Source organism: Elgaria multicarinata, chromosome 2, assembly GCF_023053635.1.
Source record: "Elgaria multicarinata webbii isolate HBS135686 ecotype San Diego chromosome 2, rElgMul1.1.pri, whole genome shotgun sequence".
In the NCBI taxonomy this organism is placed as follows: Eukaryota; Metazoa; Chordata; class Lepidosauria; order Squamata; family Anguidae; genus Elgaria; species Elgaria multicarinata.
The window spans coordinates 40184502-40210307 of record NC_086172.1 but is presented as its reverse complement, the minus strand read 5'-3'; the positions used below and the strand labels follow the sequence as shown (position 1 = coordinate 40210307).

Sequence of the window (25806 nt, the reverse complement as noted above, 5' to 3'; positions counted from 1 at the left end):
TAGAATGGTGGTGCTGTGCTTTCCATGTTGCATGCTGCCTTTCATTAAAATATAGTAAAATTATAATTATCATTTAATTGTTCAGTTTTATTTTGTCGCAAAATATTGTCTTTTTTTGATGAAATTTCACATAACTATTTGCTACTTCTGTTCATTAATATAGAAATATTATAGATAATGTTCATTATCTACAGACCTCTTTGACCCAATACACTGAAGGTAACAAGAATTTAAATTGTATATTCGATGGGGCTTACTTTGCAGGAGACATGCACAGGATTCCACTGTTAATCTCCTACTAGAATTCTTTTCAAACATATAGAATGAAGGCAGTTCTGAAAATATGTAAGGAGGGGACAGCAGGCACTTTATGCATGTTCTGTTGTACATGGGCAATGTTCCTGCCCTCCTGGACATTTGAAAGTGGCTCTGGTTGTTGGTTGTTCTGTTGTGTTTCAGCCCTCCTAAAAGATCGATTGGATCATTTAGATTTCAGTTAAGTGAATGGTGGGAAATACTGTGTGTCCAAAATACTGGAGTCTAAATGGCCCCAGTGTTGCAAAAGCTGTCATTTAACAAAGCAAAATAGTATTTTTTAAAAACTGATTCTGTAATTATGAGAAGGAGGTAATACCCATTCAGTGCCCTTTCTTTTTTTTAGATTCATACCTCCTAGATGTTTTTGGTGGTGAAGGGAAAAGTGTCCTAGTAAAATATTTAAAGCTAACTTCATTGGAATTAACTTAGTGGTCTGTTACAGACCCCAGGTGTACTAATCGAGTCAATTTTATTGCTGTTGAATATAGACCATTGGAAGAAAGAAAATTGCTAATTAAAATTGCATTAAATTTATGAACATTTTAAAAAGTAATTTAATAGCATGATTTTCCTCTCCCCATGAACAAAAAAATAAAAATCTTATTAAAACAGGAATAATATGAAAGATATAATGACAAAACACTCCAAGTAACGTACAATAAGCAATCTTAAAATTTAGTCTTGTAACATTAAATTGGAGCCATTGCTTTAAACAAAATTAAAGAACCAATATCAGATTAATAAGCTTTGTTTTATAACTATAAGAAGATAGCATGAATGTTCTGACTTTTTTTCTTTTAAACTTTTTAATTATAATAAAACATAAATGTGTGAATATAACAGATAATATAACAGACAAAGCCACTGAACATTTCCTTTTAGGAATTGGAAATGTGGGATGGTAATCCCTTAAATAAATAATAAAACAGAGAAAAAAACTCAATACTACTTTGTTTCATAAATCCGTTCCAATATCTAATGAATAAATTCCATTTTTCAATGGATTTTCCATCAACCTTCCTTCTCAAATCTAAGTGTGTCATTTCATTCAGTTCTGTTATTTTCCATATCCTTGTCCTTTCCTTGATGTGATTTGAGGAGTTTTCCATCTATAAGCCATTTCTATTTATGTAAGAGCTAATATATTTAGTACCAATTCAGTATCATCCACTTCTTCCTTATCATGCAAATAGCCAGCTGTGAAGGAAGAAAGAATATGTCAGCGGCTGCTTTCCAGCTGTTTTGCAAACTGACTTTTTTCTTTTCGAAAATTGGCTGAAGTTGTCCAGCAAACATTTTAAGAGAGCAATCCTCTGCTTCCTGGGAGGGTAGCTGAGGAGCATAGCAAGTTGTAGGCCTCCCTGTCCTCTTGCAGAGAGGATGGTCAGCTGCTGGAGACCTCCCCGGTGTGGCTGCAGAAAGCTCTGCTGTGTCGCTGTACAGGCAGCAGTGTTTTTCTGGCAGTAGGGCCAGAAGCATTTCAGGGGCCTGTTGGGGAAGCCCAGGAATCCAGAGGAATCTGAGTGCTTTCATTCCCCTGGAACAGACCAGGAGCTATGCCAGCTAGTGTTGCAAATTTCCTCCCATCGGAGTTGACCATGGGAATGGTGGGAAGGAAGGTTAAAAGCTGCCTCCCACCCCCGGCCCAGGCTGCAGAGAGCAGGCATGGCTTTGGATGTGATGGAGAACCTCCGTCAACATGAATGGGAGGGAAATTACAACACTAGCGCCAGAGGTAGTACAGCAGCTCCATTGGATTGCTCTACTAGTATGTGTCGCTTCTGCAGTTTTTGTGTATGCCTTTCCTGCCTGAAAATAAGGATGAAATAACAGCATCTTGAAGAATAACTTCCAACACTCCAAGATGGGCAGCCAGATTGGGTCCTAAACACTGGAAAAATCAGGACCGTGTTACTTGACTTTTTGTGTTCCCTATTTTGCAGTGGGCTAATACCTATCTGGTAACTTTATTTATTTAATTTAAAGTATTTCTCAGCTGCCTTTCAGGGCAGAAACCCTCCCAATTGCCATTGTGAGAGATATTAGGTCATAGAATCATAGAATAGTAGAGTTGGAAGGGGCTTACAAGGCCATCGAGTCCAACCCCCTGCTCAATGCAGTAATCCACCTTAAAGCAGCCCTGACAGATGGTTGTCCAGCTGCCTCTTGAAGTCCTCTAGTGTGGGAGAGCCCACAACCTCCCTTGGTAACTGGTTCCATTGTCATACTGCTCTGACAGTCAGGACGTTTTTCCTGATGTCCAGCCAGAATCTGGCCTTCTGCAACCTGAGCCCATTATTCTGTGTCCTGCAGTCTGGGATGATCGAGAAGAGATCCTGGCCCTCCTCTGTGTGACAACTTTCAAGTATTTGAAGAGTGCTATCATGTCTCCCCTCAGTTTTCTCTTATCCGGGCTAAAGATGCCCAGTTCTTCAGTCTCTCCAGATAGGGCTTTGTTTCCAGACTCCTGATCATCCTGGTTGCCCTCCTCTGAACACGCTCCAGCTTGTCTCCATGCTTCTTGAGTATTGGATGCAATACTCAAGTTGAGGCCTAACCAGTCCTGAATAGAGGGGAACCGGTACCTTGGTGTAGCATTTGTAGGGGAAAGAACTATTTTTATGTGGGGTTCTTGTCAGACTCTTTATTACCATTCACATCATTGGCAGATATGAACTTCTTCCCCTTTCAAATATATTGTATGATACTATATGTGTCAACACACATTCCATTAAAAGTTCTTTATTGTGCATCTTTGTTTTTATCTCAGCTACTTTTCTTAGCTTTCTGTGGAATCGAGATTCAGAAAGTAACTCTACAAATACATCATTTTAAGTCAGCCTTCAATGGAAGGGAGAAGTAACAGTGTTGTCAGCGATATGATCTCAGTGTTCTCACTTCCTTTGAGTGGAAGGGGATGGTACCATGGGGGAGCAGCAGTCATTCTTCACATATAATGTAAGAATTAGCCCCAGTGCACCTCCCAAGCTGGTGCCCTCCATATGTTTTGAACTATAGTTCCCATTAGCCCCAGCTAGCATGGTCAGAACTGGTCAGGCAGCCAGCCCGCATGAGCCAGCTGAAGAAGTACAATAGCAACAGAATCAGACCCTCCCTTTATAGCCTTTCCAGCTTGCCTGTGGCTACCGAAGCTAGAAGCTGCATCTTCCAGAGCTGTTGCATGTCTTTCAGCAGGCTCCTGCCTCTTCCAGCTTTGCCTTATCCATTCAGCAGAAACAACAAGCTCTTCCACAGTTGAAGCTGTTTGAAAGTTCTAGGGATGTACTCTTGGGACCTGTTTGTACTGTTATGATGTATGCAGCTTGAGGATATGTGAGATTAAATACTGTGCACCTGTTCCTTCCCCTTCCTGGCTGTTTAAAGCAGTCAGGGGTGGTGTGTTTGCCTGGTTAAGGAGGGTAGACACTGGCCCCGTTCAGAAGACACCTTAAACCACGGCTTTAACCATGGTGGTTAAGCCAGAAAGCCAGGCTGTGTTCAAAAGACACCTTAAACCATGGCTTTAACCATGGTGAATAAGGCTTCCTGGCTTAACGCCATGGTTTAAGGTGTCTTCTGAACACAGCCCAGCTTTCTGGCTTAACCACCATGGTTAAAGCCTTAGTTTAAGGTGTCTTCTGAACGGGGCCAATGCCTCTTTGGAAGAAGGAGTCGTGTTATCTAGTGTTAAGGTAGCTATTGTGAAACCTATGTTGAAAGAAAAAAAAGCACCTTTCTGGATCCCACTTAGTTGGAGAAGTCCCAACAAGTCTCCAACTGTGCCATTTTTGTGCAATGTACTTGATTGTGTAGGGGTCCTTGAATTAAACGGGTTATCTAGACACAGTTCAAACCAGCTTCACCTGGGTTTGGGACTGAGGCAGCTTTGATTGTCTTGCTGGACTACGTTGTTTATTTATTTACAATTTTTTAATACTGTTTAATATACTAAAATTGCTAAGCAATTTACATTAAAATACAACATAAAAATAAAGCAAGAAAAAAATAACAAATTAAACAGTTAAGAATATCTTAAAACATGACATCATCACGACAATAAAACATGGTGGTAACAAAGTCTCATTGGTCAGGGAAAGTCTGTGTGAGTAAATGTGTTTTCAAGAGGCATTTAAAACTTGCCACCTTTTCTGTGACTCGGATCACATATGGGGGACTGTTCCAAAGAATTGGTGCCAGCACTGAGAAGGCCAGTCAGGTGACAATCCATTGGCTGTGGAACGACCAGTAAGGGCTTTGCAGACTGGCTATATACACAGGAAGAAGATCAGCTAGGTATCCTGGTCCCGAGTCATTTAGGGATTTGTATGTTCAGCAAAACCTTGAACACGGCTCATGTGACACCAAACTTTACCAGGAAATGGTCTGACCAAGATGATGGGTTGACTTCCTCGCCTCCCCCATTATCCAGACCACCCTCTTATGCCCTGAGACAAAGGCCAGATGGAGGGTGTATCCTGCGCTATGTGTTGGTTCAATGACAAACGGAGACACCCCCCTTGGTTTTCATGGAGGCCAGGAAGTCCTGAGGTGGTGGTCTCAGAATGGATGTTCTAGTACCCCAGGTCAAAAATCGTATGGTTTATATATTTATTACATTTATATGCCACCCCATAGCCGAAGCTCTCCAGAACCACATCTGAGACTGCCTCCACTAGCTCAGATGGGTAGTAGCATTGGGCAGCATCAATAACATCCCAAATCAGTCTCTTTGGCCCAACGTAAGGTCCAGGCCCTCATAGCCCATCCCAGGGTGGAGGGGTTTCCTAGTGAGTAAGTGGATCACAATGACACCCCCCTCCCTGCCCCAATGCCTCCAGCCTGGTCTGGTGCTGCACTAAGTATCACATGGTCATGGCAACAGGGTAGCACAGGAGCTAGCCTATACAAGCCCATGATATCAATACAGCCATATTCCATGCAGTTCTCCAAACTGAAATGTGTACCAATTTTGATAGAGGTGGGAGGCTGAGGGACTCCCCCCCCCCTCCATGGAAACAGACACGATTGGTGGGAAACGTTGCTGTGGAAGAGAAATTCTCATGATGCATTGGCAGGTCACCAGTTTACATTTTGTTAACAGTGAAAAGGAGGGATGTCTTATACAACCACTTCTTTCTTTCTTTCTTTTTTAAAGGCAACTCTACAATCTGGTCTTGATTGTACTGATTTGTGACTCTTTTAATGGGAATTTATAATTTCAATTTTGTGAACTGAAACTGTGCTTGTTGCTCTAAACTGGAGAGAGAGACTGAGCAATATAATGAGAGCTTGACAATCCATTCTTTAAGCAGAATAATAGCTGGAATTCTTCATGATTAGAAATACAGTATCAACATAATCGATTTAACAACATTACATTGTAGCTGAAAATAGACTGAAATCCCAAGCCAGGCATCTACTGTGTCTGAGTGAAACATCTTTCATATGGTTCTAAGATGAAATTACCCCTGAATGAATAGCATCTTCATTTATCTTCAAAACCTCCTCTGTGCTACCAGTGAGTCTACTCTCTTCCCACATTCTGCTGCAGGAATTACATTATACCATTATAGCAGCATTCCCGTGCAGTGTAAAACAGATTGTTTTGGAAAATGAACCTGGCTTTGCAATAAATTACGTTTACAGGTACAAAAGAATTTGTTACTTTGTTTAAAGTAGTCACAAATACAATTAAACACTTAATTTATGTTAAACTACAAATGTGAGTATTACCATAACTGGATTAGGAATATAATCTGTCACTCCCAAGAATGATACTGAGCAGTTTTCATTTATAATTTCAGACAGACTTTTCAATTTACAGGGTCTGCTGCTGCTTGATAGGAAAACCGGAATATTTTGCACATTTGTTCATGTTTTATAATTTCCAGACATGCTTCCTCCACCCACTCTCAGTTAAATTGGAGAATAATTCTTCAGTTGTCATCGATGCTTTCCCTTTGTTGTGTTTTTATGAAGGAAAATGCACATCCTTTTTTCCTTTCCATGTGTTTTCACAATGGCACTTTCAGGTGCTTTGTTTAAAATATTACTCATTGTGATACTACTTGAACTGGTTTCGATTTATTTGAAAGATTAATAATGTGCAGCTCTAAAACAAAAAGCAAGAAATACCAAACCCTCGGTAACTCTATTTAACACAGTATTGCTCAAAATGAATCAATTTGGGATCTTCTCCTGCATCTTCAGGGACACCTTTCTTCCTCACATTGTCCATCCACACATTTGGTGGGAGCATAGCTATAGAGATTCTTGCATGCATTCTGCTACTATGCATGGATCTGTGGACCAGGGCAAAAGGGCAATTAGCAGGGTCATATCACCCTCACTTTCTGTTGTAGCAGCAGAGCCTGCTTGACTGCTCTAGGCTTTGATCCACAGGACAAGGAGCGTGCAGCTCTTTGCTTCACATTCTGTATCTAGAGCTCCTGTTTAAAGGCTCTAAGAGAGAAACCCAGGGTCTGCTTGTTTGGGAGCAACCTGCTGGGGGTGGAAGAATCCAAATAGATGTCTCCCCTTCCAGGGGCCCCCAACTCACAGTTCGAGTTCCGAGATTTCAAATCCATCAGCAGAGCCAGGAATTAGACCAGCCAGAATTTAGATCAACCTGGTCCCCTCCAGATGTTTTGCATTATAGCTCCTGGCAATATGGGCAGGGGCTGATGAAGTCCAAAGGATCTGGAACTTCCCAGGTTGGACAAGGCTGATTTAGACTTTATAGTCAGCTCAGTGGTAGAATGGGGTGGGGCGGCACATGTGCCTGGCAGCTTCCTGTATTGTAGGCTGAGCACTCTTTAGAGTTAGGGGTTGTACACCACAAGAACACAAAATCACACCTTTCTCTGCTTTGTAAGTTTAAATGTAAAGTGATCTGCTGTTTGATTTGTGGGTGAAGCTGAATGAGAAATCTGAATTGTACATAATAGCTTTCAGCTTCGAAAGATAGCTGGTTGTATTTTCTGGTTGTGTTCTCATTTATCCATTTTAGAACTATAGGAATCACAACTCTCTTCCAAACCAAACAGTAGAATAAAAGAAACACGAAACAATAGTGAGAGCAGCAAGCAAAAATAAATGTAATATAAGATACTTTTTCATTATGGTAGCGAGAGGGTATCTTGGTTAAGTAAAAGTAACTGAGTGAAAGATACAGACAAATATGTATATTTTGGATTGTCATCATTCCATTTGCCTTCTGTAATATGTAATTTGCAGCAGCGTCTGAAGTGGTGAGGTTATGATAAGCAGAATGTGGAAATCCTGTGTCTACAAGCATCATGGTGTATTTAGATGTTTTGGCAAGCAGCTTTTTAAAAACTTGTCCTGAGGCTTAAACTCCTACATTTTAAAAATATTTGTTTTGTCTGTAGATAATAAGTGTAACCTTTTATTTATTCTTTATTTTCAGGCCTTTTTGCAAATGTGCAATCTGCCAGTCCAGGTGGTTTGTAGGGCAAATGCAGAATATATGTCCCCATCTGGTAAGTGTAGCAGTCATTTACATTACACCTGTGTTTGGAAACTATGGCAACAGTATCTCATCTTGGAGATCAGTCAGAGTTGCTGTATGTGGGTTTGCTTCTTGTTAATACTACAGATTCTTTCCTGTAAGGAACAGAAATAATACAGTTCAGCATTCTTAATCCCTTGCAGTATGGCACATTCAAATACAGCACGGCCAAGTTCGGCACAACGTTCTGTGTGTTTCAATACAGAACTTTCCCCATCACAGTGAAGGGGAACAAGGAGTCGCAGTTTAACAACAAAAAGGGTGCATTTAATTACATTTTTATACTACCTAGTAGCTGAAGCTTGCTGGGTGGTTCACAACAATTAAACCATAAAATAAAGACAATCAAATGCAGTATGAAAGATTAAAACTACAATATACTAATAAAAATGATAACCAAACAGAAGCTAGCAGCAGTACAAAAATGTAAAATACAATACCAGTATGGGTGAAAGGATCTGAACCCCCCTTACCCTCTCATGTCCCCACTCCCTGCAGCCTTTTTTCCCTAAGCACTTTTCTCTTAGCAAGTATCGAAGTCTAGGAAAGGAACCCTGCCTAAAACCCTGGAGAGCTGTGGCTGCCAGTCAGTACAAGTAATCCTGAGCTAGATAGACCAGTGGCCAGACTCCTTATAAGGCACCTTCGTATGAAGACTCTTAAGGAGAAAGTGGCTGCAGTAAGCAACCATTCCGCACTCCTTTTCCATGTACCACTTTCAACTTTAAAATTGGAGCCCCAGGCCTTAACTAGATGGGGCGAAATCCCGGGGCAATCCCCAGGATCATCTCTGTGTGTTCACATGATGCACAGGGGATCCCGGGATCAGGGAGGGCTGATCACTCCCTTGCCCCGGGATCTTGCCCTACACTTTAGGCCCGCTTTTTCCATGGTCTCCCCGAGACTGTGGAAGGTGTGTGCGGGCATCGCGGTTTGTCCCAATTCCTCACGAGGAGCCAGGACCCGTGCACAGAGGGAGCTCTGCGCCCATCGAGGGTGGGTTGGAGGGAGCGGGGAATTTTTTAAAAACAACAACAACAACTTACCTTTTTCACTCGAGTGCTCACGGACATCTTCTGTTTCTTAAAAAACAAACAAAATGTTGGGTGTGACGTCCTTTCCTTCCGAGGCTGTCATGCCGCGTGTGTAAACAGGGGGGATCTCACGATAAAAACATTGCGAGATCTTCACCCCTCCGTCACGCAATAACAGGTAGGTCTAGCTGAGGCCCCAGTCTTTGAATTTGTGTAAGCACATGGAACAGCTGCTATTGATTCTTATTTGGTCTATGTTGGCCCCGTTCAGAAGACACCTTAAACCATGGCTTTAACCACGGTGAATAAGGCTTTCTGGCTTAACCACCATGGTTAAAGCTGTGGTTTAAGGTGTCTTCTGAACGGGGCCATTGTTGGAAGTGCCTAGATGCATGTGAGTGCGCACACATACACACGTGTACACCCTTTGCTCATTGCAGGGAACAAGCAAACTGTATAGCCCGTGTTCCTTACAAGCTGGGCTTACTAGCAGAGGGCCCATGCAGGCTAAAGCAGACATCCTGTGAATATTGTGGGATTGGATTCACTCAAAGCAGTGTGCTTGATCACCTGAATTTATCATCTGGTCATTCTCCCTTATGGCCTGAAACCACTGGGAGAGGGACTATCGCTTTCTAGGGAAATGGTGTGCTAGTCAACTATAATGTGGTGAGTTTTCTCTCACTGGGTTTGGAGAAGAGAAATAACCAGACCAGACAAAATTCCAGTTTAAGGTGCATATTCTCTCAGTTTCGTTAGCTAGTGATTTGATAGCATTTCTTACTGCCTAGTGCAAAAGCCTTATTAAGTATCATACGCACGATCTGATGCATATTTTCTCAGAGGTTAGTCTGACTGGATTCAGTAAGATTTACTCTAAGATTAGTGTGCCTAGGATTGCGGCTCTAGTTACATGAGGTTAAACCCACAGCCGTGAAAGCATTCAACCCCCCTCCGCTGTGGGATTTTGTATCCGAGGGCTGTGTGGTTGGCTCTGCTCATGTTCTCTGCATCTGTTAAGAGCCTTCTGAGAGCACTGAAATGCTGACTCCTACTGCAGGAACACCAAAAGATCATTCTTTATATATAGCAGCTATGTGGAAGCAAAGCCTGGATCAATAAAACCACTGAGAGGTCTGGAAGTTCAAAAGACCCTGCATTCCTTTTGCAGTTCACGTCATTGTGCAGAAGTGTTGCTTCTTGCTTACGATTACTTTGTGAGCCTGTGTAACTACCAGGCAGTGCTCCGGGGTAAAGCTCTGGACAGCAAAGATGCCTGTATTCAGTATTCCTTTAGAACTTTGCTTCTCTTCCTTTCTTTGACAAAAATAACAATTAAAGTGGGGATACCTCAAGTCACTTAGTCCAGAATCCTTCACTAAAGAGATAGAGGATATTGATGCTAGTCTCAGGATTACAGCCTCTGCATCTCTGCCAAGGACCATTGAGCAAAGGAGCTCACACTCTGCTCAATTTTCTTCACTTGTCTGAGCACCAGGATATGTGCAAAGAACTGCCTCCTAATAGTGAAGTGAAGCCTCTGTGTCTTCATTACACCTCCCACAGTTAAATGCTTGTCCTAGGTGCATGAAAAAATTAACAGTTTTTTCAATGTCTTGTCTCTCTCTCTCTCTCTCTCTCTCTCACACACACACACACCCTAGATGCAGTTTGTATATTATTAGGAAAGGAAAGGAACCTCTCGTGCAAGCACTTGAGTCATTACTGACTCCTAGAGGGATGCCTGCTTTCGCTGACGTTTTCTTGGCAGACTTTGTAGCGGGGTGGTTTGCCATTGCCTTCCCCAGTCGCAGTTACCTTTCCCCCAGCTAGCTGGGTACTCCTTTTACCGACTTCGGAAGGATGGAAGGCTGAGTCGACCTGAGCCGGCTGCCTGAGAACCAGCTTCCACTGGGATCGAACTCAGGCTGCGGGGAGAGTTTTGGCTGCAGTAACTGCCGCTTACCACTCTGTGCCACACTATTATTAAGTCAGTGATAAAACAGATTGTTTTTTTACCATGCAGCTCCTACATTTTTGCATAAGTTCTAGCTTACGATTACTTTGTGAGCCTGCATAAGTTTTATGAAGCTGACATAACATTGTTAAAGCCAACCAAGAGTAGAATCTTGAGCAGATATTTCGTAGCAGTCCAGTTAGTTTTGGAACTATGTCCAAAGAGCCCAACGATGTCTACTTGTCAGAGAGACAGGAGTCAGTTGATGAAGTGGATTTATAGCACAAAAACAAGGTAAATATATTGAGGCTTGTCAGCTCTCAACATTATATATTTTAAAATGTATTGTAGGGAAAGTCTTTCCTTATTCTGGCATTTGATTTAGGACACAATCACAAGTAAGATTGGGAACCTTTTGCAAGGAAATGAACATGCGATGGGACACAGTTGTGCTGCTATTTCCTGTGTGTGGACAGAGGCACTTGTGTGCTGTCCAGAACCTGCATCTGCTTGCCAGGCTGAGCATAGTTGCTGTGCAGGCCTTCATATTCCTGAATGAGGGCACCCAAGAGAATCTCCATGCTGAAGGGACCAAGGAATTGCCCCGACCCAACACTGGTCCACAACTTGTTTTGCTTCTCAGTATTTGTATTTTACAGGGCTTAATATTTAGGATGCAATAAATGCTGCAAACTATTATTTTCACACAAAGCTTTGAAAGCAGATACTCTGGTGAAAATATTTAACCTTGCATTTGTGGAAATTTTAATGCATAGAATACCTTATATCCTCTTGGATGCAGTGTAATCAATGGATCCAAATGATATTCAAATTAGGTGGCGAATATTATAAGTATTCTATTTTTTGTTGTTGTTGTTATTCACAGGAAAAGTGCCATTTATTCATGTAGGAAATCAAGTAGTTTCTGAACTTGGCCCCATTGTCCAGTTTGTAAAAGCCAAGGTAAGGTGCATATACTAAACCAGTTTGCTCAGTAAATACTCATTCAGTTGTACTAATTAAATTTGTGTCTATGAAATTAACTTGGTGACTTAATAAAGTAGAATCAGAGCTGTGGAAGACAGGATGGCATCATTTATTTTGCATGGTAAGGCTTCTTCTAATGGCTCATAAAGAAAATTATTTATTAATAAGCTTTAGGACAGGATCCAGTTTAGGAAGGGCTGTGTGTGTATATGTAGAGAGAGAGAGAGGTTTCGAGGCTGTTGAATATTTGCATGGCTGTTCATTTAGACTGAATGCTTGTGGGCAAAAATGATTTCTCTTTCATGCCCTTTCCTCCTATCCCTTTAGGCATGTAAGCCTGGTACTTTTAAGCACCAGAACAAGTATCTTTTCTTGGTGTGAAATTTGCTGTGTGTGGTCCTCCTTGTATATGTGTGTGCATGTATGTGTAAACATAAAATGTTGTGTTTCTGTCTTTTCCATGGGCCCAGAGACACACAGATAAATCATCCACACATGTGCCTGTATTTTCCTGTGAGTTTTCCCCTAGTAAAGAGCACCTACACAACCTCAAAACATGTTTTTCAAACATTTCTAAGTTCTAAAAACAGTTTGGAGATTGGTCCAGAAGAAGTAAAGATGTTGCGAGGGACTTCTACTCAGAGGGAGTTTTGGAAAATGTAGGTGTGAGCATGCCTTTTTGCTGTCACTGATATTAGGTCCATTGGTTCGATCCAGACTTTGCTCCTACTGACAGAAGTAAGGAAGGGGACTTTGGCTGATTTTCCCCTTCCTTGCAGCCCCTTGATCCCTCTGAAACTCTGCTCTGGAGGGTTGAGGGACCCTCCAAAACAGCATGGGAGGTGGTGCTGGGGACTGTAAGGGGAGGGGGAATCACAAAATTGCCTCTCCCTTTCCACCAGTGGGACCCCTCCACTGGATCAAAAGCTTTCCATGGATGGAACGTAGCCTTTCTGTTCCAAAGACTGGATCCAACCGTTTTGGGGTTCATAAATGCCAGGCAATTCTACCTGACTTCCAAGGTTGCCTTCTTTCTTTCTCACAGGATGTTAGTTTGGATATGTAAACTTTTTTCTATTGCATAAACTTCCCAAACATTTGGAATACATGTTTGTGATTTTAGGGATGCAACGCTTTATTCAACTGCTTGCTAATCCCTATTGCCACTAAGATGACTCAGTAGTTTTCTGCATCTAAAGGTGTTGTCCACAATTCAACTGTTTAACAACAGTTATTTAGCTTTTTCTCCAACCTTTTTCCAGAACATTTGGCTAATTCTGTCATGCGATTTTTTTCCAAATTTATTCTGACACTTGCTTCTCAGATTCTTTCCATTGAGATACGATAGGCAGAAAATTCTAAAATATGTTGATTATAGTTGCTTTTGACAAAAGCACATGTCAGAATGTCTGCTGCACAGGGAAAAGTCTTAAATGAGATCTGTCTTTGTCCAAATCTTGAGAATTAGTTATGTCCAGAATTAAAATATTATTGTGCATGTGCCTATATACACCAGGGTTCCCACGATAGCCACCTACTGAATTCGTTACTGATAATTCCTCTTCCAACTATAGTTCAGATGGTACTCTGAAACTTTCCCCTCCCTGCTTTTACAGGCAATTGGGTACTGTCAAAAGCAATTTTTCTGACAAGTGGGTACTGTCAGAAGATGGGATCTCAGAAGTTCTGTCTGAGAGATTGCTGTATGCAGGCTTCTGCCATTTTGGCCAGCCTAGATGTTCCATTTGCTTCCTGGCTTCCACAGTCTAGTGCTTATGGAACAGAGATTCATTTTGTTTAAATCTTAAAATTCCAGATAATCAATATTCACACTGACTCTGGCTTCTTTCTCTGGCCTTGTAAATCGATGTCCATGCATTGTATTTAGTTGCCTCATCATAATTTACTTTTGTGTATTTACCACGATGTCGTATTTATAAAGGCTACTCAGCGGAAAAGCAGCAGCAAAACAGTTCTAGAGTTGGAAATGCTGGTGTCCCTTGTGCTTTTCTGCCTGAAAGATTACGTTTCGGTATTATTTTATTTTTCTCTGTGAGACTTCAATTGTCTTTGTGGTCTACAAAGCTGCTTTTAATGTGTGGTGTTATAATGTAGTGAGCTTTCGGGGTGAGGCAAAGCCCTGGACTTCAGTGGGCTTTGGAAGGAACCCAACCTGATCGTTTTTGCTCTCCTTTCTCTTATCTCTCCCTGCTCCCACCTCCCATTTTCCCTACTGCCTTAGGGCCATTCACTTAGTGATGGGTTGGATGAAGTCCAAAAAGCTGAGATGAAAGCCTACATGGAATTAGTCAATAATATGCTTTTGACAGCAGAGGTATGGCAAAACATGAGTAATTTGTCAGTCTTGGGAAATGAATGATATTGGGGAAGGGGAATAGAATGCTATTTTCTTCGTGATACTGCAAGCTGATACCAACACACCCACACCTTTTGTTGTTGTTGTTGGTTGTTGCCGTTGTATAAAATACAAGGAAGGGTTTATGATTAAGAATAAATCTCAAAAACCAGCACACTTTACATTTACATATTGCAATCTCGGTTCAGGGTGGTGGTGGTTGGGATCCCGCGCTTGCTCCATGACAGAACTGGCAACCACCTTTCTGTAGTCTAAATATTATTATTAATGCCTTGTTCGGTAGGGATGGAAGACAAAGCTGCAAGGAATTAGCTGTCTGTGTAACCTTATATGTTATGAAGTTTTAGTATTCTTTGGTTTCTAGCTGTATCTTCAGTGGTGTGATGATGCTACAGTCCAGGAGGTGAGTGATTCTGCAGCATTTATCTTAATTAAATTTTAATGAGAAAACACTTTTGCTCACAATTGCAAGTCCCTACTCATAAATGAAACATAGAGGTTTATACCACTAATGATACCATTTTTTCGCTTTAATTTTGCTTGCATATACATTTTGGGGGGAGCGCTCTGTCATTACTGGATATACTGGTTTCAAAGTGGAAATGTTTTTTTAATATAATTCTAAAGGCTTGAGGGTTTTTTTAGCTTCAAGTTATGAATAATTGCACAGAATAGCATAGAAAAACAGTACCATGGCAATAAATACAATGCAGCCCTAGTCATTTTGTAAAATACAGCTTTATTCTCAGATATACAATAACAGGAGCATCTTTTCTCTCTCCCCCACCCCCCTTCAAGATTACTCACCCAAGATATGGATCTCCTTATCCTTGGCCTCTCAGTCGTATTTTGGCCTATCAGAAGCAATGGGAGGTCCAACGTAAAATGAAAGCTATTGGCTGGGGCAGCAAGTCGTTTGACCAGGTCAGTCATCAGTGCCCAAACCTGAATTATTTTTCACATAGTAATGCATAGATAGATAAATAGATAGATTTCAAGGAATACTTGTTACTTCCTGTATTCTTAAATCTGCCTTCCCCAACCTGGTGCTTTCCTGATGTTTTGCATTACAACTCTCAGCATTTCTGGTCATTGGCCATGGTGGCTGAGGCTGATGGGAGTTGAAATCCAAAACTTTTTCAAGACACCAGGTTGGAGAAGGCTGGCTTAAATCCACAATCTGAGAACAGTTGCCCCATGAATAAAGAAATCTTAATTGGATGCGTTTAGTCAATTGATTTAAATCAGCCCATAAATAAAATGAAGGCAGCTCCTCCAAATCCAAACCAATAATTCTAAAGCATCTTTCCCCAATCTGGGTCTCTCCTGAGGTGTTGGGCTACAACTCCCATCAGACCCAGCTACCATGACTAATAGCCAGGAACGAGGGGAGTTGTAGTCTAAAAAACTGGAGGGACTAAGAAAGAGGCATGCTTCCTTTGACTTTTGATGATGTGTGCACACCTTATCGTAGCCCACCATATCAGAAGAGGCATTCTGTCCTCTGTGAGAGAAGCGGGAATGCGTCTTCTGATGATGCCTGCCACCCGAGGATTTCTATTTAATTTTTTAAAAAAATTAATATGCTCTTCAACCTAACATTGCAGCCCTGCTGCAGAATAATCTAAGTTCTACAACTGATAAGGTTTAGTTTGTGAGCAATCTGAAGGGGAGAGATAGGTGTGTTTAACATAGGATCAAAACATCATGACCCTTGGGATTCCCATGGTAGCCTTGAATTCCTCATGTTGGATTATGACCACAAGGTAGAGGGTTAGCATGGTGTAATTCCAGCTGAATTTAGAATATTGCAGATTTTTCCAGTTTTAATAGATAATTGAAATGACATACAGACAATCAGCATAAAATCTCTGGTTGTGATCCGGAGAGAGATCTGCATATGAAGCACTTTCAGTAGATGCATCCAGTTTGAGGTGCTGTTCCAGGGAGACCTATAACCTTTGGAGGGAGGAGATTTGGGTGGGGAGGCATGGAGGGCTACCAGCAGAAAGGAGAAAGCTGAAAAGCCCTGGTGTGCATAGAGAATACCCCATGTAGCCCTTTGCGTCCTAGCCTCAGAGTATATATACTAGTGATAGATACGTGCTAGTTGCAATTGTATTTGTTGTTCCTGTTTATTTTTGCTTGTTTTTTTTAAAAAATGTTTTTAAAAATGAGATACTAAGATACTCATGAGAACCATTTCACATCGCAAATACAGTGTTTGTACCAAAATATAGAGCAACAAAACAGAAACACACATTTGGCGGGGTGGGTGAAGAATAAATCCTTGCATACTGGAAACTGTTTGGAGTGTCACTTTGGTACTTACTGTCTAGAGTTGTAAAATTTCTTGAAATTTTGAGGCCACGGGGGGTGGGGGGACAGGTTTTTTTGTGGGGTGGGCTGTTGGAAAAATTGGAAATTTATGGAAAAAATGAAAAATAAGCAATAGGTTTTTTTCTAGTACCCTTTGCGCTTCTAAAGCCACTTGGTTGCTTGGGGGAAGCAATCTTATGTCCCCTAGACAGCATCTGGGGAACCCAGGATTATTCTGTTTTCTGGATACAAGTTTGGAGAAATGACTCCGACCTCGTAGCCAGGAATTCCCCCTCATAGCCAGTGTGGACAGAATCACCCTGGCTACCTCTCCCTGCTCACAAATGGAATGTGGAGGTGAGAAAAAGGGGCGTTCCTGGGGATGAGGAGAGGAGGCGGCTGGAGCAGCTGGTTTACACCGTTCCCTGTTGCTGCCCCAGCCTCCTTTCCCCCCTCCCAGAAGCCTCCACTAGACAGGCAAAATCACCCATCTAGCTAAAATGCAAAGCCTCCTTCTCTGCGTAAGATGCTCATACATCCCCGAGTTTGGGGGCTTAAGACTACCCAGGGCACAACTCATAGGATTGCCCCTTAATTCTGCCTTCCCCAACTTGGCGCCCTTGAGATATTTTGGATTTCAGTCCCCATCAGCCTCAGATAGCATGGCCGATAGTCAGGAATGCTGAGCACTGTAGTCCAAAACATCTGGAGGGGCCAGGTTCAGGAGCTTTAGGAACATAAAACAGACGTCCTGTTCCTAAAGTTATTTTATGTATAACTTAGTTTGCTCATAAAATTATCGTTACATTTTAAAACTTTTAAAAGTTAACTCAGTTAGTAAATTAATAATTTTTGTCTGACTCGATTAGAACAACATTCAATGGCTGCTACAGCATCAGAAACACAGGACTCCATAGAACAAAACCCAAACTGTCGAGTATGTTGGGAAACGAAGCATAAATGTCTATCAGTAAAATATACTTTGGAGCAACAATTTTAATAAGGAATAAAAAAACTATGCTGGGAATCGTACAGAGAGGATTAAAAAAAAAAACCCATTTCCCCCCATGGCTTCATTATTTCCAGACATTTTATATCTCTAGTCTTTCTATAAAAGCATTCTTATTACATAGTTTTTAGAAATCATTTTGTGGGGAGTAAAGGCTGAGTAACAATATATAATACTTTGTCTTAAATTCTAAAAGAAAATATTTCATAATCCAAAGCTGTTCTACTTTTCCATATTTTCATAAAAAGCAAAACAGAAACAGTCCTCAGGGGGGTTGGGAAACGTTCCCCCCCCCCCCCCCGAGCCTTCACATTTCTATCACCATCCAAATTATTCCGGTGTTTACAGTTTGTTTTAATGCCCTGAGTACAATTTTATTTGTTTCTGTAGTCATCCAATAAAACCTACATTCTGCCCTCTCTGTATGTTTGGTCTTTCAGGTACTAGAAGATGTAGATCAATGTTGTCAAGCCCTTTCACAAAGGCTTGGAACGCAACTCTATTTCTTCAATAAAAAGTAAGTTACTTTTATATTAAAATTAAGGAATCTCCAGTTCAAGAAGAGGAAAACCTCTCCCCCTTTCCCAAATGATGGGGAGAGGACTCCTGCCATCTCTTTTCCATCCACTTTCCTTCCCCTGCTCCCTTTTACCCAAGGCCTTAGTACCTGTTTGCATTGCAGAGACTGGTACTGTGGATTAGTTGACAGAATGTAAGCGGGGAGCTGGGGAGAAAGTTCTCCTCTCCTTCCCCCCATCTCACCCCAAAAGTGGCTGTGCTAACTCTAAGGAGCCAATCTCTGCAAGTTTAGTGTGACCAAGAGGCAAAACACCACATTGCCTTTTTAGATCTATGATGTGAAGTAGCTTTCCAAGTACTTCTACCGTTGGAGCAGTCATGGGGTGAACTCTGTGAAGCCTTTTCGTGCTGGAGTCTCTGAGCCTTAAGTAAAAACAAACCCTTTAGGCCCCATCTTAAGGACAATGCCACTGCCACCATCACCCTGCAAATGGTGGCTGACAGAATGTTTTCCTTAAAATGGCAGCTCCAGCACACTCTGCAGTTTATTTATAGAGCTGCTACTGATGCTTAGTGGGATATTGAAGAGTTGACGTGTCTATTAATTTTCCTTTCCTCCTAGGCCAACTGAACTGGATGCTTTAGTATTTGGACATCTGTTCACGATCCTTACTACCCAGCTGATCAGTGACGAACTCTCCGAGAAAGTGAAAGGCTATAGTAACCTCATTTCATTTTGCAGAAGAATTGAGCAGCACTACTTCGAGGGCCATGATAAAGACAGCCCGGGAAGTGTTCCATCCACAGCATTAAGGCGAATGTTGATGAGCTGAATGTTTTGGGGTGATAGAAACTACGAAACGGATCCTTTTGATGTTTCTGTTGTTTAAAAGATATTAACAGCGGCTTTGAAAATTGGGCTCAATGCATGCACGCGTTATGTTTGAGACTGCTACACCGTTGTAGCCCAAGAGAATATGCTTGTGACAAATTCTGCGTGTGACAAAGTCATCAGAGATACTGTATTTAAGATGAAATGTTTGGAGTTTTCATTGTAACAGCCCACATGCCATGTAAATATCACTCTAAAGTGTCCTTGAAAAGAACAGTGTCAAGATTTAAGAAAAATACAATTTATGATGATAACTTTACAAACATGTTTCTTTCGTCTTTCTAAAAGCCTTTTGCACTCTATTCTCTGCATTCTGTAGAGCAGCCTTCCCCAACCTAGTGCCTTCCAAATGTGTTGAAACTGCAACTCCCATCATCCCCAGCCAAGCCAGCATATCCATTGGGAATTGTAGTCCCTCACATCTGGAAGGTGTTAAGTTGGGGAAGCTGAGCTAATAAGTTGAAGAGTTGATTAAAGCTAGGCCTAAAGAAATTATGCAGATTTCTCCATCTAACTAGTCATCATACTGGAGATCAAGAAGGAATTTTCCTGCAGGTCAGATTAAATAACTACCCTGTTGGTTTCGGTTTCTTTTTGGTCTGTCTCACTTTCTTTCCTTCTAGTGCATGGCTTCAAACACTTGTTTGAGTCATGTGTACTGCCTTAATTTTTGTAACTCCCTATACTCTAGGGAGAGAAAAATTTGCTACCCTTTCTTTTAAAGACTTTTTCATTGCATGCTGCTTTTAGCTGGTAGTTTAGACTATGCCCTGCTCAAAAATAGACTCGGAAGAATATAACCAAGTTAGCACCATCAAATATTACCAAGTTAGAGCCATCAAATCCTATTCTTAACATCCTGTTTCCTGCCCCTTTCCCACCTCACTTTCCCCCCATCTCAGTTTGATCAACACCCCAACACCACCACATATTTCTCACTTGAAAGCAAAGGACAAGCATAAGGTGTTTTCAGTGTTTTCTGGAAGGTGTTGCGGCTCAGTGTCTCCATGAGAAATCATGTATGGGGCAGGTACTGTATGTGCTTCTCTCTTCTTCCTGTTGCCAAGTGATGTCATCCTATATGTAGTAAAGTGGCAGGTGGGTTGTTTCCCCCTCTCATAATGGTGGTGGTCAAATTTGTTCCTTGTTTGCATCATCCGTAATCTCCTGGATACGAATTACAACAGAAAATGACTGCAAGTCTTGTTCAGCAGCATCCGATCAGCCTTTTAACTTCTTAAAGCCTGACACTATGCATTAACTCAGCTTGAAAGTGTCTTTCGGATTATAAATCCCAGCTATCTAGAAATGACTTAGTAAGAGATACTGATCTATTATAAGCAAATAAAGCGTGCATAAATCTATTTGAGCCACTCAGACTGCACTTAAGGATATGGAGATGAGCGAATTACTTGCAAACTCGATAAGTAAAGTAAGATGAGCTGCAAGACTCTCAGACTATTTCAGATAAATATTTTTTTGTAAACGTAGCTGTCCTCTTCTCCCCCACCCCCCATTAGCCCCTTCCCATTGCTCTAATTGTGTTATAAGGACACTCCATTTAAATTAGGTTAAGAATCAGAAATACCTGTTCAATTGATAGGACTAAGTACTTACTGCACCCTTTCAAAGTTTTAATTTAGAGGAAGTGGTATTTCAAGAACTAATGCAATTATATAGACTTGAGTATGTGTCTCACTTAAAAGGCTGAGGGTTTCTAAGACTGATATACTAATTTTGAAAATTAACCAAACCGTAATATAACAAAGTCTGGAATTTCCATTGAAGTGTGATGTCACCATTTTATAGCAGCAATGGAGACTGTGTACACTTACCACTGATAGTTAGAATTGTAACCGTTTAATCAATTAATCAGGGCAGTTAATCAGTTAATGGTGGTTAAGTTAGAAGGAGAAATGATTATATACCGTTCAATTATTTGTTCTTTAACAGTATAATAACAGGCAGTGTTCAAAGTCATTGGGGCCACTAAACTGAAATTGAATAACAGTGAGAGACAAAAGTTAACTATCAGGTAGTGTCTTAGGATTTATGACTCGTGATGAGAGAGAGTCTTGATAATACGTATCTGGGCATATCTTGAGTCAAACTTAATGATGAAGCTTCTTCTAATAAGCCTGTGCTAGAAAATTTGTTGCCCATCTTTTCTTCTTTTATAGGTATTTGGCATGACCCTCCTATCTAAATAGCATTGGGGTAGCCGGTGTTCTTTTCTCTCTCTCTTTTTTAACAAGTAGACTTGGAGATCTTGCCATAGTCATCAACCCATTTGTTTTTCAGGTTTCAGGTTTTTTTTGTCAGGCTGAAATATCCATAATATCAGTCATGCTAGTTGCTATTTATCATCTGCTAGAGGAGAAATTATAAACTTGGCACGAGTAGAGCAGCAGGCTAGAACAGTACCAAATTAAGTAAATTATCTATACACCAGCAATGATCATTTCTTTGATTAATGGGTTGTTGTTAAGAAAGTGCTGTTTGTTATTTGATCTTACAATAAAAGCTGAAGTTAAACATGAGGGTCCACACCGTATCTTAGGATATAGTCTTCTAAACGTTTGCTATGGCATAGTTCAACTGTAAACAATAGGGCTGCTCTAGAAAAAGATGAGGATTCTGATGGAGGTGTGAAAGTCCATAAAACATATGGCAATGGTAAGCAACCATGGGGGGCACTTGTTATATCTTTTTGGGGCTCACATGCACATTTTCTTGCCCTTTTTCTTGGATTCTCACATTTTTGCCCCCCTTCCAGGATTCCTACTTCTAATAGCCAACCTGAACCCTTACGTGAAACAAATTCTGCAAATCTCATTCCTGTATCCAAAACATTATTTCTGTTTATGTGATTTCCACCATCTTGGCAAGGTTCACACATTTTTCCTTATATTATTCCTGATTAATGCATCTAATACCTTCAGAAGCGCACCTGTACATAGTTCAATGGAGATCTTCTGTTTTCTTCTGGCCACCCCATGCTTCTAGCAAGGCGAAACTAGTAAGGAAGATGATTCACTTGAGAGGGGAAATGTTGCCCAGAAATTTGTTTGGAAGCATAGCAGACATTTTTTCCAAATCCTGCCACCATCTGCATGATCCTTTTAATGGTGATGCTTTGAGATATTCAAAACACTTGCTAGATGCTTCTCTCACAACTAGTTCAATATAAGGCAGACCTATCATTTGTGAAGTGTGAATGTTATGCATTTTTGGTCACAGTTCTTACTGTAAATCAGTAAAATGCAAGTGGAAATACAGGCATGAAGTCATATTTTTTTACAACTCAAAACTAGGAGGAAAGAGACTTCTAAAACCATCTGACATACATCTTTCCAAAATAGGTATTTTGCCTAGTATTGCTTGTACACCATGGATTTCGAATCAGTGTAATAGTCTGCAATCCATGCTACTTAATTGCTGAGCTTCCATGTTTCACACCATTTTCAAGTCTCTTGTAAAAATCTTCAAAAGTGAGCCCACACAGAACATGTAACTTATTAAATTTCATGGTTACAGCGGCACATATGGTTGTTACTAGAACCTGTAAGCTGATGCAATGTCCATAGCTGTGACATGATGACAGGGCTTCCTGTCCAAGGATGCAGCTGTATTAGACAGGATGTTGGAAAAAGTGACTAATTCGTACATTCACAGTACACCATCTTCAAAAAAAGAATATATAAAGTGGGGGCAACAACTCACTGGATTAAGCAGGGTCTTACTGCAAGACAAATGTCCAACTGAACAATGTGCTTCAGAATTGTGTTTTGCGGCATGGTGGAAAAGCTGGATTTCTTACATCACAATCCTACATATTTCTACACAAAAGTGAGTCCCATTGAGTTCAGCAGAGCTTACTCCCAGATAAGTGACTATAGGATTGCATTCTAAGACTCCATTTGACTCTATTCCTCTCATTTAGCTGGCACAGACTTTTCCTGAACTAGCATTTGGCAATCAATCACTCTGGAGATGCTAATGGTGACCTCATTCCACATCCTCCGAGGGAGGTGTCTGCACTTGTGCAGGGTTCTGCAGGCGCCCTCCCCTCTTGTCTTCTTTCATTTGATCCCTTCCTGCCCTCTGCAAGCATCAAAGGCTGCAAATGAAGTGGGGCTTTCTGGTCTATGATGCCTTCTTAGTTCAACCACCATCATGGGGGTCAGAGAAAATCCTGGGATTATCACATTTTTTAGAGGTTGGTGTAGCTTGCAAGAATAACCCAGAGGGGCAAGCTCAATGTGATTAGTGACAGAGCTGAGTGTTAGAATGCAGGTAAACTCAAATTCCTAAAGAGCAGGAATGTGGTGATGGTGCAACTTCAAGTTCAGAGAGGAAGATAGTAGCTATTGCATTTAGAAGGCCCCAGATTCAATCCTTGACATCTCCAGGTAGGGCCTCAAACCCTGGAGAGCCACTGCCTGTCAGTGTTGGCAGTACTGAGTTAGATGGACCCTTGGTCTGACTCAGTATAAGGCAGCTTCCTATTTTCCTCTTCTGGAGGGGTTGCACTCCTCTCCTAAAGGATCAGGTTCATAGATTGTGGGTGCTTCTTGATCACAAATTACCTTGATGACTCCAAATGCCTTTTCCCAGCCTAGACTAGTGCTCCAACTGCAACCTGACTTGGATGGAGATAACCTGATCAGCCCTGGTAAACTCTTGTTTAGATTAAGTATAATGTGGGAACTGTAGTTGATATATAACATGCCTGCAAGAGTACAGAATTAGACTGGGCGTTGTAATCATCAACTTCACTGGCGCCCTATTATGGGCTCAATTCAAAATGCTACTTTTGACCTTCACATCTTGGGGTCATGGCATCTGAAGAATTGCCTCTTCCCGTAAGTAGCTGCCCATCCGTGGACACCCTTCTCTGAATGCCCTTGCATGGTAGCTCTGTGTCCCCTAGTTGTTGAAGGGCTGCCAGGAGACTGACCTCTGTTTGAGTGCAGGACACGGAATAATGGGCTCAAGTTAAAGGAAGCCAGATTCCGGCTGGACATCAGGAAAAACTTCCTAACTGTTAGAGCAGTGCGACGGTGGAATCAGTTACCTAGGGAGGTTGTGGGCTCTCCCACACTAGAGGCCTTCAAGAGGCAGCTGGACAACCATCTGTCAGGGATGCTTTAGGGTGGAAATTCCTGCATTGAGCAGGGGGTTGGACTCGATGGCCTTGTAGGCCCCTTCCAACTCTGCTATTCTATGATTCTATGACAGTATCCTCTGTTTGAAAGGTTGTCCAGACCAATCCCAGTTTAAAGCTTAAGAACCATCAGAGCTGTTGCCCGTCAACAGTTAGCACCTGGATAGCAGACTGAGCAAGGCACCCAGATCACCTGATCACAATCTTTCATGATGAGATGTACTGTATTGCTATCTAATTTATAATTATTTCTAGATTTGCATGTAAATTAGAATATGGAAATTTTATGCAAAGAGCTGTCTTCTTTTTTTTGGTGATGCATTTCCTCTTTTTTATCCATTGATAAACAGCCAGCCTACCACAAACCGAGATAAAACCGCTTCCTATGTTCCTAAAGCGTAGCCCGGGCAGGGAGAATGGTAATACTTGCTGAGCCCTTCCTTGCCTGTGTTCTTCACCTTCCAACTGCATCCCCTCCAACTGTGTTTCTTCTCATAGTTCTTGGTCATCTTAAGCAACCACCACTGAGGATGAAACAGCTGAAGAAAAGCATTGTGTGGGGAGGGGGCACAAGCCGTGGGAAGCGTTCTCCCCCCTCCTGCGCATCCTTTCTGCATTATCGAATGCTGGCGTGGCCCTCCTTCTGACACGTGGGACGTGGCTCCATCATGTCTACTTTGCCCCACAGACATCACCTGAACGAAACACTTGTATGGGCAGAAATTCCCTTGGTAGCAAACCACATAATGATTAATAGTTAATTAAGGGGCATCTGAGCAACTGTCTTGAATAAATGGATGATGTCTAAAAGCAATGAATGGGCCTCTAAGTATGTTCATAATAATTAAGCATTTGCATACGGCTTGTTCCAAAGGGACAACTTCCTGTAGTTCTTGTAAGATAAGCAGGCTTGGGGGCCTAAGCCCTGGGCTATATCAATACCAGAGCCATCTTCTATTGCTGTTGGCTTTTGCTTGGTCCATCGTTGCTCTGGCACGGGTTCACTATATTACAGCATGTATGCAAAATGTAGAAGATGGGGCCTAGGTGTATTCTAGGTGTATTCGTGAGCAAATTTACCTGTGGGCAGTGCATTACTTAAGAGACAACACTTCCCCACCGAGCTGAAAGCAGCACCGCCGCTTTAATAACAAACTTACCTGCTTGTGGGTAAATTTATTTGAGGGGAAGAAAAGTGCATTTGTCAAATTCCAAAGGCATGGCAGTGTTTGGTTTCTGAGATGGCATGGGAGGACATCCACTTTTGGTCCAGGGGCTGGATTACATCCACCACCCCCGGGACCAAGCTGGTTGGCTGGTAAATAGGGATCTGCCTTATACTGCATCAGACCACGGGTCCATCTAGCCCAATATTGTTGACACTGATTGGTAGCGACTCTCCAGGCCCACTCTGCCTTTGTCCCCACCCCCCAGACCGACTGCAGACCCTGAGACTTTTCTCAGATTGGTATTCCATGCTTGGGGTGAAAAGGGTTCCTTGCCATTGGTTTAAAGGAATGTGTATTCCAAATTCTTTTAAGAATAATGTTTTTTCAATTCTTTAAATGTCCTAAGTGTTATACTTGATTTTGTGCTGCTGCCTGGTTGTATCATATTTGGTTTTATTGTATTTTATGTTTTTATTTATTGTTGAGAAATGCCTTGTAAGGATTATATCCTCAAAGGTGGCCTATAA

At 41.5% G+C, this 25806-nt stretch overlaps 1 protein-coding gene across 1 annotated transcript in view; it reads left to right on the top strand.

The window, feature by feature from the left end:
• The window catches only part of MTX2 (metaxin 2), a 46713-nt gene extending 27507 nt beyond the window's left edge, over positions 1-19206 (top strand). The window contains exons 4-10 of the mRNA XM_063116358.1: positions 7748-7820; positions 11727-11803; positions 14070-14162; positions 14569-14607; positions 15003-15128; positions 17973-18049; positions 18674-19206. Of these exons, the coding sequence (XP_062972428.1) occupies positions 7748-7820; positions 11727-11803; positions 14070-14162; positions 14569-14607; positions 15003-15128; positions 17973-18049; positions 18674-18884 (696 nt within the window). The 3' untranslated portion in view covers positions 18885-19206. The remainder of the gene's footprint in view (positions 1-7747; positions 7821-11726; positions 11804-14069; positions 14163-14568; positions 14608-15002; positions 15129-17972; positions 18050-18673) is intronic.
• Positions 19207-25806: the final 6600 nt, after the last annotated feature.